Below are 17,404 nucleotides of genomic sequence, written 5' to 3'. Positions count from 1 at the left end.
TAAGAGAATAAGATAGAATAGGGCTATGATCATCAGTCTTTTGAATCTGGGTAGAATTGAGGATGTTTGAGCCTGCATTGCAAGAGTATGGCTGCATTTCAAGGTGGTGCAATGAATGCTCACTGTAATGAAATCGGGAGAGGCACAGATGAAAAAGAGAGATATGCAAAAGGAGAGCAAGTTTGCTTCCATGAGCAGCCCTATTGGGGGAGATCATGTTTTCAGACTGTCCAGAATGGGAAGTCTCCTGCCAGAATGGGAGACGTGGCTCCTCTATGGCCATGGAATCATAACTTGCTGCTGATTTATATGCTTTTGCTTTCCTACCTTTCTCTGTGTACTTAGTATTAATCAAAAATGTTCACCTTAGTTTATTAGAAGAATCCTTATTTCCTTTACCACTGGAGAAAGTGCATGCCAAAGTAGCCAAGCTGTGCGTAGGTACATGATCACAAAGACTTGGGTCAGATTATGCACATCTGTGGACATCTGCATATGTCTACCCAGGTTCTTGAAAACAGGAATGCCTGAGAAGCTTCCACTGTTCCCAAATCACTGTCATGAAATCATTATGATGGTACATTCAATGTGCAGCCTGTGAAACATTGTTAAAGAGCACACCACATCTGATAGTTCTTTCAGGAGGGAGGATAGCTATTGCCTTCTTTAAAAAGATATACATTAATGACTCATGCCACCAAAGCAGAATCTCTCTGCTAATCTTAACTATCTGTGGTGGAGAAGGTTCCAAGAGTATGGACTGTTCCAGCCTGCAGCACCTACCTGGATGACATTCTTCTGCAGTCATAATGACAGCAGAATAATCCTCGGCTACTTTGGACACCAAAACATTGTAGGATGAATAGTGTTCAGTTTTCCTAAGCTGAGAAAGGGAAAGGTGCATTGTTTGATTGCACAAACACTCTTAGCTTATTGGTTTTTGTATGCATTAATTGTGGCAAAGCTTTATCCTAGAAGCTGCCTTTGGTTTAGTTCTCCTTACTGAACTATTATATGGGGTTGCCAACTCCACTTGCCAGTTTGATGTGGTGGTTAAGTGTGTGGACTCTTATCTGGGAGAACTAGGTTGGATTCCCCACTCCTCCACTTGCAGCTGCTGGAATGGCCTTGGGTCAGCCATAGCTATCACTGAGCTGTCCTTGAAAGGGCAGCTTCTGAGAGAGCTCTCTCAGCCCCACCTACCTTCATAGGTTATCTGTTGTGGGGAGGGGGGGAGGTAAAGGAGACTGTAAGCCGCTCTGAGACTGAGATTCAGAGTGAAGGGTGGGGTATAAATCCAATATCATTATAATCTTCTTCTTCTCCTCCTCCTCCTCCTCCTCCTTGAAATTTGGGGGCAGGGCTTGGGGAAAGCAGAATTTGGGAAAGGGAGAGAGCTCAGTAGACTCCTCCCTTCAAAGCTGCCATTTCCTCCAGGGGAAATGATTTCTGTGGTCTGGAGATGAGTTGTAATACCAGGAGCACTTCAGTCCCCATCTGGAGGTTGTCAGCCCTAGCTTGCACTTTGGGATCTTTTGACTGAATGCTGCTCCTCCAAACAAAACCAAAAATTCTACATAGAAAATTATGTATGTCAGAGAGAAGGATTCAAGTGCAGCTTTTACCTTGACCCCCCCCCCGCCCCATGTTTAGGGATTTCTTTTGTACAGAGGAATATTCAGTCTTTTAGACACTTGCCTGAAGTTTGAAATGGTACACTTGAGACATAAGTTTACTATCTCACTGAGAACTAGTCCATCAGATATACAGCTGGAAAGCACCAGAAGCAGGGCCTTTTGAGTAGTAGTGCCTTATATGGAACATCTTGGTCCTCCCAAGTGATGTTCATCTAAGCTTACCAGGCCCTCAATGGGCAGGGAATCCCCCACTGCCATAGAATTTGCCCCAAATGCCAGCAACCCCTGCTTCCCCAAAGCAATCACTTCTGGATTCTTGGGGAGTGATAACTGCAGATTGCTGGTAAGGGTCCCTCACTGTAAGTCCCCCTGCTGGTTCTCAGACCCCACCTGGTAACCCTGTGTTCCTCATGCTCACTCGATCTGAATTTTCAGGAAACTGGGCAAGACTTTCTGTTCTAGGAAGTACTGAGGGGTGGAGAGAGGAGAGGGAAGGACAAATGATTTTAAATTATATTTTACTTAGGAAGTGGCATTGTTGATTTTATGGTGATTGTGTTTGCTTATTATGTTCATTTGTGTTTTAAGCGCAGGTCACAATCAAATAAAGGGGGGAGTTTTAAAGCAAGGGTGTAGGGAAGCGAAATGGCTTAGTATTACGGTCATATTCCATTATTGTACAAGTAATATCTATTTCCCCACAGATCTGTCTATCTTTAGATTAGACTAGATAGCCTCTAATTTTTATTTAATTACAGATAATCCTAAATTGAGTTACACCCTTCTAAATCCAGGATATAACTCTGTTTAGAATTGCACTATTAGATAGCTTTATCATGCCTGTATTTATTTTTGAAGTTGTCTCAAGTGTTCTGTTAAGTCATGTGGCAAACTAAAGGGTTTTAAAATAAACAAAAGTGATTGTTTTCATTCATAGAAAACTGATCATTTAGTTCTCGTTATCTAGCATGGATCTAGCCTCCCTTGGGATCTACTGCCCCACTGTAGACCCACAGAGGCACAACCCTACTCCTTTTGGCAGTATGTCTCATCATGTTGCAATCTCAAGACTTTGCAATTGCAAGACTTCCTCTCCTACTGTAGCAGGAATTTCACAGTAGTAGGAGATAAATGGGCTGGGATACTTTGCTCTGAAATCCTCTGCCGTACAAAAGGGTGTTCCCTGAGTCTAGTTTTTAAGACACCTTCTTAATGACTGCCGCCAGTATAGAAGTTGCAAGTATGTTTCAGAACTATCTGCCAGTTGAACTGCCTTTTGTAAAAACACACAACTTGACTGCAGTTACAGCATCATCATGTTCTTGCTGGGTAAGAAATATTTTATAACAAAAGAATGGTTTTTTTTAAAGCTGTGATCAGATCTAGCTTGGCAATGTTCTATTTTATTATAAGTTATTTTCTAGCTATGCACTTACTGGGCACTCAAAAGATAGCAAAGTTCAATTATGCCAGGAAATAAAGTGGCTGTGAATCTCAGGTGTCAAGAATTTATAAATTTATACAAGGAGGGAAACAGAAGATTAACTCTTCATTGGATAAATATCTCAGTGCCATTTTTTAATTCATGCTTCTCTCAATTTAAACTGGGAACAGTTACCATAATAAAAGTTGTAGAACAGACAATGAGTAAAGGGGCAGTCAGGAAACAGGAGATTGACTTTCAAAGTGAGGGGAATATTTCTTTTGATTTTGTTAAAGTCTCTTCAGTTAGTGTTATGCTTTTTATTCATGTTATTCCTAGGTGAAAATCTAAATAGAAAGTTTTACAAAAGAAAGTTGTGAAAATCTGAGCACATATCTTTTATCTTTATTTGAAAAGTCTCTTTCTCATTCATTATTTCATTGAGAAAAGTGTAACCTCCATTTTGAGCAGGGTGAGATTTTTGCTCCTAATTCATCATTCAAGAGCATGTGCCCAAACAACTGTCAGTTGGCTTTTAAAGTATTGCCTTCCATGTGTTACATCCAGTCAAATATAACACTTAACTGGTCTTCCTCTGAGTTTATATGTAGCAAATGATTACAACATGATAATAATTAACAAGATTGTTTTACATTTTAATAATAATACATTTGTCCTTTTTCTTTCTTCCCATCCCCCCAGAACTGTGGCATAAATATACTTCCTGTGGAAATCTGTCAGCCAATGAACTTGCAAGAAGCACAGACCAATTCTCAAAGCAAGGTATTTTGAACATTCATAATTAAACTAGTTTGCTGGGAAAGGAGAAGTGTTTGACAGATTTTACTGATTGTCAAATTATGTGAGTGAATCATTAGTTAAAGAAGTCCAGATCAAGAATGCTATTTAATATATTTCCTTTGTTAATGCAAATGTTAATTGCCAAAAATCTCAAGTGTAGGCCTACAGCTGATTCCATGTGTTGCATTTCATTTCCCTTGTGATTTGTCTCTTATTCTCATTGTGCCAGAATGTCTTGGCACCTATTTCAGAAATCAAAGGTGGCAGAGCAGGCCATAGACTTGCTTTAGGCATGTGTTATGTATATATAATTTAGGTGGTTAAAGACGTTAAAGACCTTCATTCAGCATAAACTCATGAGTGAAGTATGGACTTCAATAAAAAAGGAAAATAAATGTTTCCTCCCAAATCCCCCCCCCTTTTTTTTCTTTTGCATTATAGAGGGTGAATATTTTCAGGATCTCTTTGAATATTTGAAATATTCATAGTAGATGAGAAAAGACTGCACAACATTAGTTCTTGGAAGCTGTTTCATACTCTTGTGAGTGAAAAAGCTGAGTAACCATGGGTTGCTCTAATACAGACTAGCAAATCCTCACAGTAGGATCCTCCAGGAGAAACACCACATTTGCAGAAAAATACAGAAACATGGGGAAAAGTAGTTTAAAAAACATGTAACAGATAGATCTCTCTCTAAGAACAGAGTCTGGGCAGCATTTTGGGTTGCTAAACCAACCAAAATGGGACAAACACTAAAGCAGTTGGGCTGGACAGCAGCAGAGAGAGGGGAGAATGAGGATACAGCAGAACAGAGAAAACAGGGACAAAAACAGTAAGTTGTGGCTGGAAAACAGTGAAAACAACAGCAGGGAGAAGGGAGGGAAGGAAATGGATCAGGAAATGGGAACAGGGGTCAGGTGACAGCCAAGAGACAGGATTTTGAGGTTGGAGTGCGAATGCAAGAAATTGTAAGGGAACAGGGAAATAACAACTGCTTAGAACAGTTGGACTGTCAGGATAAAACATTTAGGAAGCATCTTGGGTTGGCTAAAGGAACTCAAAATGCCACCTGGAGACCAGTGTGACAAACATAATCTCATTGCTCTGGTTCTCTATGCTGTTGTGCAGTGCCTGCCCATGAGAACGTGTAATTTCTTCTCCCATATTATTGTTCAGAGGCTGCACCATTTATTACCTACATTTCTTCATCAGCTTCATCTACATTTTTTTGGGCTGTATGTTTGAAATTCAAGTGACCTTAGATTAGTACATTAAATATTATCCCAAGTCTTTAGGCAATTAATGATATCCAGGCCCATAGCTACGAGCGGGCCTGTGGGAGCACAGCCCCCTGACTGCTAGGCAGGGCTCCCTATCTTGGAGCCCCTAACCAGCCTCCAGTGCTTTGGCTGCATCCTTCTCCATTCTGCCGTCATCATACACCATTGCTTCTGCTTGCTTGGGGGCTGGAAGAAATCTCTGACCCCTCAGCAAGCAGAAACAACGGGGCACTTTCAGCACCCAGGACTGAAAGTTAAGCTCCACCTTGTTTCTGTTTGCTTAGGGGTTGGAAGAAATCTCTGACCTCTCAGCAAGCATGCCCCACCACTATTGCCTTGAAGGTGAGAGTGGCTGGACAAGGTGTTGGCATGTGTGCTCCTCCGACTCTACCTTCCCCTACAAGGGAAGGTGGGCTCGGAGGAGAGCATATCCCACCCTGCTGCACTTGCCTTGAAGGTGAGCATGGCTGGGCAAGGCGTTGGCTTATGCGCTTCTTAGGGTCTGCTGGGGGCAGGGTGGGTGTGGGGCCTAGGCTGCCAGGAACTCTGGTGCTGGGCCTGTTGCAGTGGATAGCCCAATGAAAAATGTTGACCTAATGTGAGGCAGTGGTGAAAAACGCAGCTCCATGTTGTGGAATATTAGGAATAGGATTGAAAATAAAATGGCCAGTATTGCAATGCCCTTATATAGAGCTGTGGTTCAGCCTCATTTGGAATACTTTGTACAGTTATAATCGTTGTATCTCAAAACATATTTAACGGACCTAGAAGAAGTACAGAAGAGGGCAATTAAGGCTGCATTTAGATGGCCAATTTGGCCTAACACAGCCACCCCAGCCCTGGATTTAAAAGGTGTGTTTACATACACACATCTGGGCCCTGAGTCGCAAGTGCACCCACCTCATCCAATGGCTCTACTCCTCTTCAAAAAGCCACTGGGTGCTTCCCAGTGACAAACCGGTGAAGTACTTCCCCGGAGCATTTCTAGGCCATCTGAATGGCCAGGGCACGCCATGAGCAGTGTGCATGAGCAGTGTGACTACTCCTCTAGAGCACATGCAGTCTGTGCCTCTCTTGGCAGCCTGGTGTGTGGTGTCTGTTTATGGCAGTGTCTCATAGTGTACCAGCTTTTAAAAAAGCTGACAGGCCATCAAGAGCTGCCCGTCTGAATCCAGCCTAATACGATTAAGAGATTGGAGTGCCTTTTGTAAGATGAAAGGTGGGAGAAAGGTGGAAGAGTGTGGGAGCTAGAAGAAGTACAGAAGAGGGCAACTAAGGCTGATTCAGATATACAAAATCTGCTCCAGTATCTTCCCTGGGGCAGAGGTCAGATTGACTGGCTTGTATTTTCCTGGATCATCTTTCTTCCATTTTTTTTAAAGACTGGAATACTGTTTGCCTTCTTCTAGTTAGAAGATGTGTAAAAATATTTTAGAGGGTGTCTGATAGAGGGCAAACTGTTTCAGCTATTTTGGCTGTGTTTTTATTTTGTGTGCTTTGTTAGCCACTGAGTCAAAGGAAATAAGTTGGGATATAAATATGAAAAATAAGCAAATAAAATGCTTATTGAGATATCCCTTAAACAAAATACTGTCTCTAAGTTTCAGTTACTCATGTGTAGATAAGTGACCTACTTCATAGTCATCAAGGCAAACCAGATACAGACCGTAAAGCATTTTCCCCTTAGCAGTTAAATGATAAATAACATTTAGTTAATGAGAACATACTTATTATCTTCCATGCAGTTAGAACCACACCCACAGGAAAGAAAAGTGTGCAAAGAACATAGAGATACTTCATTCTACTAATGGGCATCATGACAAAGTATCCTGATAACAGGAAATTATGATTGTCATAGTAGCATTTCACCAGCATTAGAGAATCTACAGGCTCCTTAAAAAAAAAAAGTCTGCACATCATGAATCATATTGTTTCACTTGCCATTTAGTTACAGTTTCAATTAAATTCCACCTGAAAATAGAATTAGAGGTGATTTTTGATGTGAATGGAAATGATAACAAATGTCTTGACTCCTCAAATGGTACTCCCTGGAAATTGCAACATTTTTGATGTTGCATTAAGTTCCACAGAGTTGTGCAAACCCATGTAATTTATTCATTCTTTTCAGCCAAGTAATGGAGGTTGATACCCAGGTGTTTCTAAAGTCCAGGAAATGCATAATGAATAATGGAGAGAAGGAGTATTTCATAACTGCCATCTTGGAAGCTACTAACAACTCTGGAATAATAAAATGAATGCCATGAACTCATATCCATAATATTTTAAAAGGAATTATATAAAATTCCATAATGATGAATCCACTTTGTCTAACTTAACTTCACAGTGCATTTGTTTAAGTAATGTGGAAGGAAGCTGTCTAAATAGTGGATACTCCCTGGAAATTATAGATAACATGGGGAAAATGAGAATCACTGTTATCTTTTGTTTGATCTGTTGTTACATGTTACTATTGTTATTGTTTATCATATATTTTAGCTTGTTTTGAAATATGATATATACCACCCTGAGCCTTTTAGGGGAGGGAGGTTTACAATTTTTAAATTATTATTATGATTTTATTAGCATTTAGCAGTTCATCTGTCAAAAAGACATACCTAGGATCCACTCACTATAGGGTGGGAGTGCAGAGAAGGGAAGAACAAGTGCACTGGTCCAACCCCTACTCATGACCAAGCACACAAGCCTCAATGGCACCTACACATGTTCCTCAGCATAAATGCAGTGCCTACATTGATTGAACTGTATTCATAAAGCCCAAACATTCCAAATATATGTGATTAGAGAGGTCTCCACACAACCCTGAAATAGCACAGCTGTACAGTGGAACCTCACCATTCACAGTGGTTCTGTTCCTGGGATGACTGTGAATGGCAAGTCTGCAAACACTGGAAGTCAGAAAGTTCTGCTGCTACCAGAGATAGACTGGGAGATCAAAAGAGCCTGTAACAGCCCTGATCCCTCTCCCCTTCACAAAGTAGTGGCCATCTCACCAGCCCAACCTGGGCAAGACACATGGCAATGCTAGAGCAAAGCAATGTTGTTGGCTAGCAGAAGAGGTAGCTGCCAGCGATAAGTGAGTAATTTGTCTGGGCAAGAACAGTGGCTGCCGCCATGTTGGTCACCTAGCAAGTGTGATGGCTGCCAGGAGGGCACAGTGGCCGCCATATTATTATCACTTCCATAAAACCTTCTTCCTCCATGTGTAGGCACCATGTTGACAAGCCAAAGGTCAGGCAGAGCTGACACCAGTGCACGTGTCCACTCTCTCTCTCCTAACAGGTAGAGGGGTCATGCAATGAAAACAGTTCCATTGTGTGGTCAGGCAGAAGAATGCAAATAAGTGAAATTGTAAGTCACAAGTCCTTGAATGTTGGGGGTCTACTGTATATGCACACTCATAACATTGGATTCAAGCTAAATTGGCAATTTCCACTGATTTCTCCATTCCTGCTGCAGATCTCCCTCAAGTCATTCCTTAGGGTCTTCTGTCCCACCCAGGAGGAGCAGTTTGTGGAGACTGGTGCACTGCACTGGAATGGGATTGCCAGGAAGTTTCTGTTCCTCCACTGTTAATGGAATACAGTCTGGGCTCTAGCCATACATTCCAATCAATGCATGTAGGTGAAGTTTCTTTCCCTAGCCCTGTTCATTCTTCCTCCTTAGAATGTCTGAAAAGGGCTACTGTGAATGGAGCAGTGACCTGGAAAATGTGGATTTTCATTCTTCAGCCTGTACAAGTATTTAAATGTCATTGTGCAAAGTGACTAATGGTTTAGTTTACCTTTCTTGACAGGGCTCTTACTCTCCATAACAATTTAACATTTACTGTGGTCTTCTAAACCTTGTTTTTCTAGTCAATGGACACTTTTCCTTGCAACTTGCTTACTGTGCGAATAATACGAATGAGAAATCTCCGAAAGGCTGATGTCTGTAAGTGCCCTTCCCTTTCATAGTGATAAGCTAATAATGTAATAAAACACTTCACGATCACAGATGTTGGTAAAGTAACTGGTGCTCCAGAACGTGCTACAGGATTTCATCATTCACTAGATTATTTCATAACAAATTTTATTCTATTGATCAAGTATGTCTTACAGTTTGATGACTCATAAACTCATAATTTGAATAAGAGAAATGATTTATATTGTTTGTAAGTGGAAAAGCAATTCAGAAACATCAGTGAATTGAGAAGGATCAGAAGAAACGTGAAACAGAAAAACTATAGGGTGCTAGGAATTGCTTTGACTTCCTTCACAGGGCTACTAAAATCCAATATACCATAATTAAGGAAGTATTGTTTGCATACATTCTATGTTGAAATCCATAGAAGTGTCCTTCAGAGAGGAAGTGTCTTTTTATAGGAGGATTTTAATTATTTGTCTTTACTTGCACCTGTGCAATCATAGGAACAGAATCACTAGTTCTGAGCAGGAATGCCATGAATTTCACTGTGAACTTTTCTGGAAACCAACTATATCCTATTAGATTCTCACAATCAGACTGTGCTCCAAGCAGGGGCAGGTTCAGCTTGAACTAAACTGTATGCTGAACAGGATAGCAGCTACCCCGTTGGTCAGAAACAAACTCTCAGCTAATCAAAGGACCAGCTGGGAGTCTGGTTCTGATCTCTCCACACTCCCCAAGTACAAGGCTTCCTAATATATAGCAGAGTTTCAGGGGAGAATCAGAAGCTGACTCACAGCTGATCGGAATATCAACTGGAAAGTGGGCTTCTGACACCCCTCCCCCAATTACCATACAACAAAGCTAAGAACCAGTTTGGTGTAGTGGTTAAGAGTGGCAGACTCTAATCTGGAGAACTAGGTTTGATTTCCCACTGCTCCACATAAAGCCAGCTGGCTGACCTTGGGTCAGTCACAGCTTTCTCAGAACTCTCTCAGCCCCACTTATCTCACAAGGTGCCTGTTATAGGGAGAGGAAAGGAAGGAAATTGTAAACTGCTCTGGGACTCTAAGTGAAGGGCAGGCTATAAAACCAACTCTCCTCTTCTTTCTCCTTTGGATCTCTGGCTTGGATGTTCCTTATGATCCTGTGACTTTTTGCATTCTCTTGAGTGGAAATCATTTTATCAATGCAAAGCTGAGAAGCATGGAGATGGGATATAAGTGATCAGCTTCATATATCTCCACACGAAGATGCTGATCCCTTGTGTACCCCCCCTCCATTTTGGAGGAGGGAACAGCAATGAACTTCTCATTTCTCCACCCAAGCAGTGAGAGGAGAAGCTGATTGCTAATGGTGGGGGAGAAAAGCAATTTGTTTGTATTCTTCTTGTCCCAAATGTCTTCATGTGTCCTGAAAAGCAACAACTCAGAGAGAACCTGGGAAGGAAGTAATCAGCTGAAAGACAGTGGTCTCTTGTACCCTCCTTGCTTCTCTCTGCAATACTGGCACACAGAGACAAGTTTCCTCTTCATGCCAAACAGGCACAAACAGCCAAACTAATTGACAGAAATAAGCCATTTGAGCACCAGTGTCTATCAGGAAGTGAACTTAACCGATAGGTGTTCAGGAAATCCTAGTTCCGCATGTTCCTAGGAGACACTGGAATGACATCTCAATGCAATCAAGGGCGTACCCAAAATAACAGGTATACAAGTGCGGGAGCAGTTGCATGAGGACATCACCCATATGGGAGCTGGTTTGGGTGCCCTTTATGTGAATTTTATATTTGGCTGCATATGTCTACAAAGTTTACCAAATCCTTAATTTTAGTAATTTATGACACTGACAATGTTAGCCATGATCATGCATTGTTAAATTATCATACCTAAAGTTCTAGCCTAAATAACATTTTGCATGTAGGAGGATGCAAATCTGAGAATGGAAACAGGATAAGTAGTTCAGTTGGAAGTGCCGCTTCATCACTGCAATGTCCTTTAGGATTATGCAATAAACACTAACTGAACTAGATAGTATGATTTTATCACAAAGAAAGAAGGTTGTGGAAACAGGTTGCACAGAGATATTGAAACAGATTTGCTGGCTGACACCTCCATATATCTTAGGAAAAGCATAGCCATTGTCAGGGCTCGGATTGAGCAGGGGTGCCATTCCTGAACCTCAAGCAACCCACCCATCCCCCCACCTTCCCCTCCAGCCATGGTCTGTTTGCAGTGGGGAGAGACCTCCCTGCTGTGCACAGATTCTAGGACTGGCTTCTGTTTCCAGGCGGTTTCTCTTGTAAGGTGGTTCTTTCCTTCATTCCCATCTTCTTTCTCTCTTTCTTTACAAGTGACACTCCCTCCCTATTTATTTTCTTTGTTTTCTTTCTCTCTGTTTCCCCTCCTCCCTCTCCCTTCCTCTCTATTCCTTCCTTCATTCCTTCCTTCTCCCCATCTCTCCCCATCTATTTGCTTTCTTTCTCTCTGATGTTCTCATTATCACAACTTATAACTTCCTTTCTCTTTGATTCTCTTGTTAGCATAACTCATTTGCATATGCCATACCCCCTAATATAGGGTGGCCATAATGTCTGAAGGCCAGCCAGGGACACCTTTGGGGGGGGGAAGGTAGGGGTGAAAACAGGAAGCCGGAAACAGGAAGTGATGGCACTTCTGGCGACGTCACTTCCGGTGATGTCATGCGACCGCCAGAAATAGGAAGTGACATCACTTCCTGTGACATCATTTCCCCCGTGCCACCTGCCGGAAACAGGAAGTGACATCACTTCCTGTGACATCATTTCCCCCGCGCCACCTGCCGGAAGCAGGAAGTGACATCACTTCCTGTGACATCATTTCCCCCAAATGCCACTGCCGGAAACAGGAAGTGACTTCACAGCACTTCCTGTGACGTCCCCAAAAATCCCCCAAATATCACCGCTGGAAACAATTTTGTTCTCAAATCCTGTATATACTTCATCAGTATATGGGATAAGGCACTTTCTCAACTGTGCTGCATAATGCAGCCTATTTATTTTGTCCTGTTTGCTCTGTTGGCTCTATCTGTGCCACCTTCATCACTTTCGGGGTATGGATCCCCCAGTGGGGTGGTCTCCTAACTCCCTCCGCCGGCTGTTTCTGATAGCCCTGCACCCCCTCTTTCATTTGATATGTGTCCCGTGCGGGTGCCACCCTCCCGCCGGGAGATGCCGCAAAATGAGCCCCCTTGAGGCTTATGGCGACAGGGCTCGGGGGAAGCGAGCTAGACTGCTGTTCTTTTGAGGGGTTATAGAGTGTTTCGAGCCCGTCCCTGTGGCATCAGTCCCATCGTTGTGGGACCCAGGGGGCCGGCGCAGCGGCACGCCGAAGCAGCCTGTCACTAATAACACAGGTCGAGATGCAGGACAGGAACCCGGAAGTGACCGACAGGCTGCTTCAAGACTTGCACTAAAAACTTTGGAAGAGATTTACCTTGGCTAAAAAGGAGCTCTGTAGAGGGTTCCTTTGAAGCTTTGAGGGGTCTCAGAAGTTTGCATAGTTTTCGTCTGCAAGATTCTTCAAAGTCATTGATTTGGCATAAGCTCATCAGGATCCTAACCTTCTGGGACATTTCTAAACAACTAAAGCTTTGGAAGACCAGTGGAACTTGGATAAGCGGAGAAAAAAAGGTACAGAAGCTCTTTTTTCACTCCGGAGCTATTTACAGACTAAAGGGACGTATTAAAGGTGGGGAAAAGGGGGAAAATATAAAGCGTGCAAGTAGAAGAAGGAGATGGTGAAGTTTGGACTGTTTCAATATAAAAGACAGTGTTAAAAACTGCTAAAAATTGAAAGGAGATCAATGTTTTGTCTACTTGCGGTTTGTGAAAAGTAAACAGCCACGTTGCACTGGAATATACTGGAACGGAGCTACAACTCTTCTGAGCAAGACAGGAAGTGCGTCAAGTATCGTGAGACTTCCGTGAGAGTTGATGGTGACTGAGACAGGAAGTAGTAAAGAAAAAAGCCTACTCTACATCATAGAGAAACATCGGCAGCCATTGCTGGGAGGTCCAATTTAAAACATTGTTTTAAAAAGATTTGGGACATTAAAAATTGACAGAATCGACTGGAAAAAGGGTAAGAAGACAAGGACTATTGACTATATTATTGGTGGGCTCCTGGGGTGATTTTAAAAGGGAAAAAAAATTTTAAAAGGAGAAAAAATCGCGGCCGCCATTTTGGAATTTTAAAGACTTTTTTGATAAATATCTTGGCTTTGGAGGCTCAGAAATCAGCGAAATTGGGCTTGCTGGAAAGGGCAAGCCCTGCTCTATTGAACCTGACTGTCAGATTTTAAATTGGTGAGGTCAAAAATTTCGTCATTTTTTAAAGGGGAATTTTTTTTTAAAAAAATTTATATCTGGGCCTGGGAAGCTCAGAAGAAAACAGAACAAAGCTTAAACAAAAAAGAAAATTCAGACTTTTTGAACTTGGTAGTCCAATCGGTAATTTGTGAGACGGAAAATTTTGGTATTTTTATTTCATCCCTTTGTTCTTTGCTTAAATGTCAGAGCCCAGGCAGCCCCGAACAAGAGCCCTTTCATTAGAAAAAATGCAGGACCAAATGGAGGCTATGGAAGCCAGGATCATGAAAGGAGTTAAGAAAATGATGGAAGAATTGAAGGAATAACTTACCACAGTGATTAAAAAAGAAGTGGATGAGCTCAAAAACCAAATTGGAGAAACAGTTAAGAAAGTGCAGGAGGTGGAAGAGAAAGTTAAAATACATGATACCACCTTGTTGAAAGTTCAAGAAAAAGTGACGATCCATGACTGCAAATTAATGGAAAATCAGATACGTTTGAGAGGAGTACCTGAAGAAGAGAATGATGATTTAAAAGGATATATAATAAACATAATTGCAGAATTCTTAGAGGAAGACCCTGATAAGACTAAAAGCATGTATGATCACATGTATAGAGTTAATTCGTTATATGCCAAAAAAAACAACTTGCCAAGAGATGTTGTTGTAAGATTTATGACAAAAGAAATGGTGGGAAGGATTATGAAGAAAAACTTTGAACAGTCATTGATAGTAAGAGGTAGCAGAGTGAGAATTATGAAGGAGCTACCTAAAGAAGTGATAAACGACAGGAGAACATACAAAAAGTTGACAGAAAAACTGAAAGACAATGGCACAAGGTACAGATGGATAATACCCGAGAGTGTGAGCTTTGAACTTCAGTGTCACGAGCTGGGGCCAGGCCAGGCGAAGTCCAGGGGCAGTCCAAGGTCTGTAACCGGTGAGCAAGAGTGTCCAAGGTGCCAAAGCCAACTCGTTGTCCAGGTATCGTAGGTCAGAGGTTCAGAAGCCGTAGTCAGGGGGTCCAGAAGTCAAGCCAAGGTCAGGAGGTCCAAAGTCAAAAGCCGAAGTGGATGCTAGGACGTCAGGTAGATGACTAGTTGCTTCCACAAAGCCTCCTCCCAAAGCCTACAGCTATATAGCCCTCTGCTGGCTGTTGCCCATTTGGGCTAATTGCTGGCTCAGAGAGGCAGCCAGGATCCTGTTGCAACTCAAGCATCCTTGCTCTTAGAAGGGCCAGAATCCTCTCAAAACTCAGGGCTCAGGGAGCGTCTTGCTTGTGAGCGTGCCGCCCTCCTCCGATCCCTGAGGTCCTGACGGAGGCGGTCACGCACACGCGCCACCCGAGAGGGCGAGGCAGGGGGGCTGGGATCTTCTCCAGCAGGAGGCAGGGGCACTGGTGCAGGTGGCAGGGGCACAGTTTCTGCTGCAGGCTCAACTTCCTCTACAGGGTCCCCAGCACCCATGACACTATCCCCCCCCCCCAGGGCCCCCCTCCGTCGAGGGGCCTGGGAGGTCGGGGTGGTCGTTGTGGAACCGTTGCACCAAGTCTGGGGCATGAAGATTGTCCACGGGCTCCCAAGACCGGTCTTCTGGGCCGTATCCCTCCCAGTCCACAAGGTACTGGAGGCCTCCACGATGGTACCGGGAGTCCAGGATCTGGCGCACCTCGTATTCTTCTTCATCATCCACCAACACTGGTGGTGGTGGCGGTGGAGAAGGAGGCTGAGCTGGGTCAGGGCGTGCAGCTGGAACAAGGAGGGAGCGATGGAACACGGGGTGAATGCGGAGGTGGGGTGGCAACTGGAGCCTGAAGGCGACGGGGTTTATTTGTTCTAAGACAGGGTAGGGTCCAATCAACCGCGCATCCAGCTTGTGAGACTGACCAGGCCGGCGCAGGTAGCGAGTTGAGAGCCACACCTGATCCCCCGGCTGGATTGGGGGGCCTTCCTGCCTCTTCCGGTCCGCAGCTAGTTTATAGGCTTCCTTGGCCCGCTGTAGCTGCTCTCGGAGCAAGTCTTGGCTGGCGCGGAGTTCTTGCAGGTAGGCCTCAACGGCGGGGACATTCGTGGGTGGCAGGATCGCCGGGAAGAACCGAGGGTGGTACCCGTAGGTTGCAGCAAACGGGGTCATTTGGGTGGAGGAATGGACTGCGTTGTTGTATGCAAATTCCGCTAGAGGCAACAGAGTGGTCCAGTCGTCCTGCTGGTAGCAGGTGTAACAGCGGAGATATTGCTCTAGCGTGGCATTGGTGCGCTCTGTCTGACCATCTGTCTGTGGGTGGTAAGCTGAGGACAGGTGCACTCGAGTCCCCAGGCTGGAATGGAGGGCTTGCCAGAACCGAGAGGAGAACTGGGGGCCCTGGTCTGAGATCAGGTGGGCTGGGAGTCCGTGCAGACGAAAGATGTGTTGCAGGTAGAGCTGGGCTGTCTCCTGAGCTGTGGGAAGTTTCGGGCACGGAATGAAGTGGGCCATCTTGGTAAATAGGTCGACGACCACCAAGATGCACGTCTGACCCTTGGATCGTGGAAGTTCCGTGATGAAGTCCATCGAGATGGTATCCCAGGGTCCTGAGGGTGTGGGCAAGGGCTGTAACAACCCCGAGGGTTTGGCTGGGACGTCTTTGGCCCGTCGGCAGACGTCACAGGAGCTGACATAACGGGCAACATCGGAGTGAACTCGTGGCCACCAGAATTCCCGTGTCAGCAAGTGGGTGGTCTTATGTTGTCCAAAGTGCCCAGCGGGTAACGCGTCGTGGGTCATGCGTAGTACTTCTGCCCGCAAGGGCCCGGGCGGCACATAGAGGCGTTCGTGGTGTAGCAAGAGGCCGCCTCGAGTCGTGAACTCGCCTGTTGAGCCATCTTGGAGTGCCTGGAGGTGTTGCTGGACCCAGGGATCATTGGCCTGGCTAGCACGAATGTCCTCCACGAGTGCTGGTGAAGTGGAGGTGGCTGCAAACACTGAGGGTGGCAGGATGGGAGCAGCAGGCACAGTCTCAGTCGAAGCAGGAGCGTATCCCGGTTTCCGCGAGAGTGCATCGGCTTTCCGGTTCTGGGTATGGGGGATGTAGGTGATCTTGAAGTCAAAGCGGGAGAAGAATAGGGACCACCGGATCTGGCGCTGGTTGAGACGGCGGGTGGTCTGGAGATGCTCCAAGTTCCGGTGGTCGGTGAGCACTTGGACAGGGTGGCGAGCCCCTTCAAGGTAATGTCTCCAAACCTCAAAAGCCACCTTGATCGCGAGCAACTCCCTCTCCCAGATGGTGTAGTTCCTCTCTGCCGCAGTGAGCTGGCGTGAGTAATAGGCGCAGGGCTGGAGTGGCTGGGACGGCTCCTCGCGCTGGGACAGCACTGCTCCCAGGGCCACGTTGGAGGCATCAGCTTCCACCGTAAAGGGAAGCTGGGGGTCGGGGTATCTCAGGAGTGGCCCGGTGGCGAAGCGGGTCTTCAGGGTGGAGAAAGCGTTATCGGCCTCTGGGGACCAGTGGAAAGGTTCTTTGGGGCGGAGTAGTTGAGTCAGGGGTGTTGTCAGAGATGCATAGGCTGGGATGAATTGCCGATAGTAGTTGGCAAAACCAAGGAACCGCTGCAGGTCTTTGCGATTCTGAGGGGCCTGCCAGGTCAGGACCGCTTCCACCTTTTTCGGGTCCATGAGGATTCCCTGTGGTGACACAATGTGACCAAGGAACTCGACGGAGCGCAGGTCAAAGTCGCACTTCTCCAGCTTGGCGTAGAGGCCATGGGCTCGTAGGCGCTGTAGGACCTGGCGGACGTGCTCGGCATGCTGGGCAGGATTGCGGGAGTAAATTAGAATGTCATCCAGGTATATGATCGCGAAGCGGTCGAGCAGGTCCCGGAATACATCATTCATGAACCTCTGGAAGACAGCGGGGGCGTTGGTCAATCTGAAGGGCATCACCAGGTGCTCGTACTGCCCGTATCGGGTCCCAAACGCGGTCTTCCATTCGTCTCCGGGCCGTATGCGCACCAAAT

At 44.9% G+C, this 17,404-nt stretch overlaps 1 protein-coding gene across 1 annotated transcript in view; it reads left to right on the top strand.

The window, feature by feature from the left end:
• The first annotated feature begins 2,851 nt into the window (after positions 1-2,851).
• Positions 2,852-17,404, top strand: part of LOC132589608 (cytosolic phospholipase A2 epsilon-like) — an 85,076-nt gene continuing 70,523 nt past the window's right edge. Inside the window, exons 1-3 of the mRNA XM_060262359.1 lie at positions 2,852-2,966; positions 3,763-3,843; positions 9,017-9,092. Of these exons, the coding sequence (XP_060118342.1) occupies positions 2,880-2,966; positions 3,763-3,843; positions 9,017-9,092 (244 nt within the window). The 5' untranslated portion in view covers positions 2,852-2,879. The remainder of the gene's footprint in view (positions 2,967-3,762; positions 3,844-9,016; positions 9,093-17,404) is intronic.

This window comes from Heteronotia binoei, chromosome 21, assembly GCF_032191835.1.
Source record: "Heteronotia binoei isolate CCM8104 ecotype False Entrance Well chromosome 21, APGP_CSIRO_Hbin_v1, whole genome shotgun sequence".
Lineage (NCBI taxonomy): Eukaryota > Metazoa > Chordata > Lepidosauria > Squamata > Gekkonidae > Heteronotia > Heteronotia binoei.
This window is presented reverse-complemented; position numbering and strand designations above follow the sequence as displayed.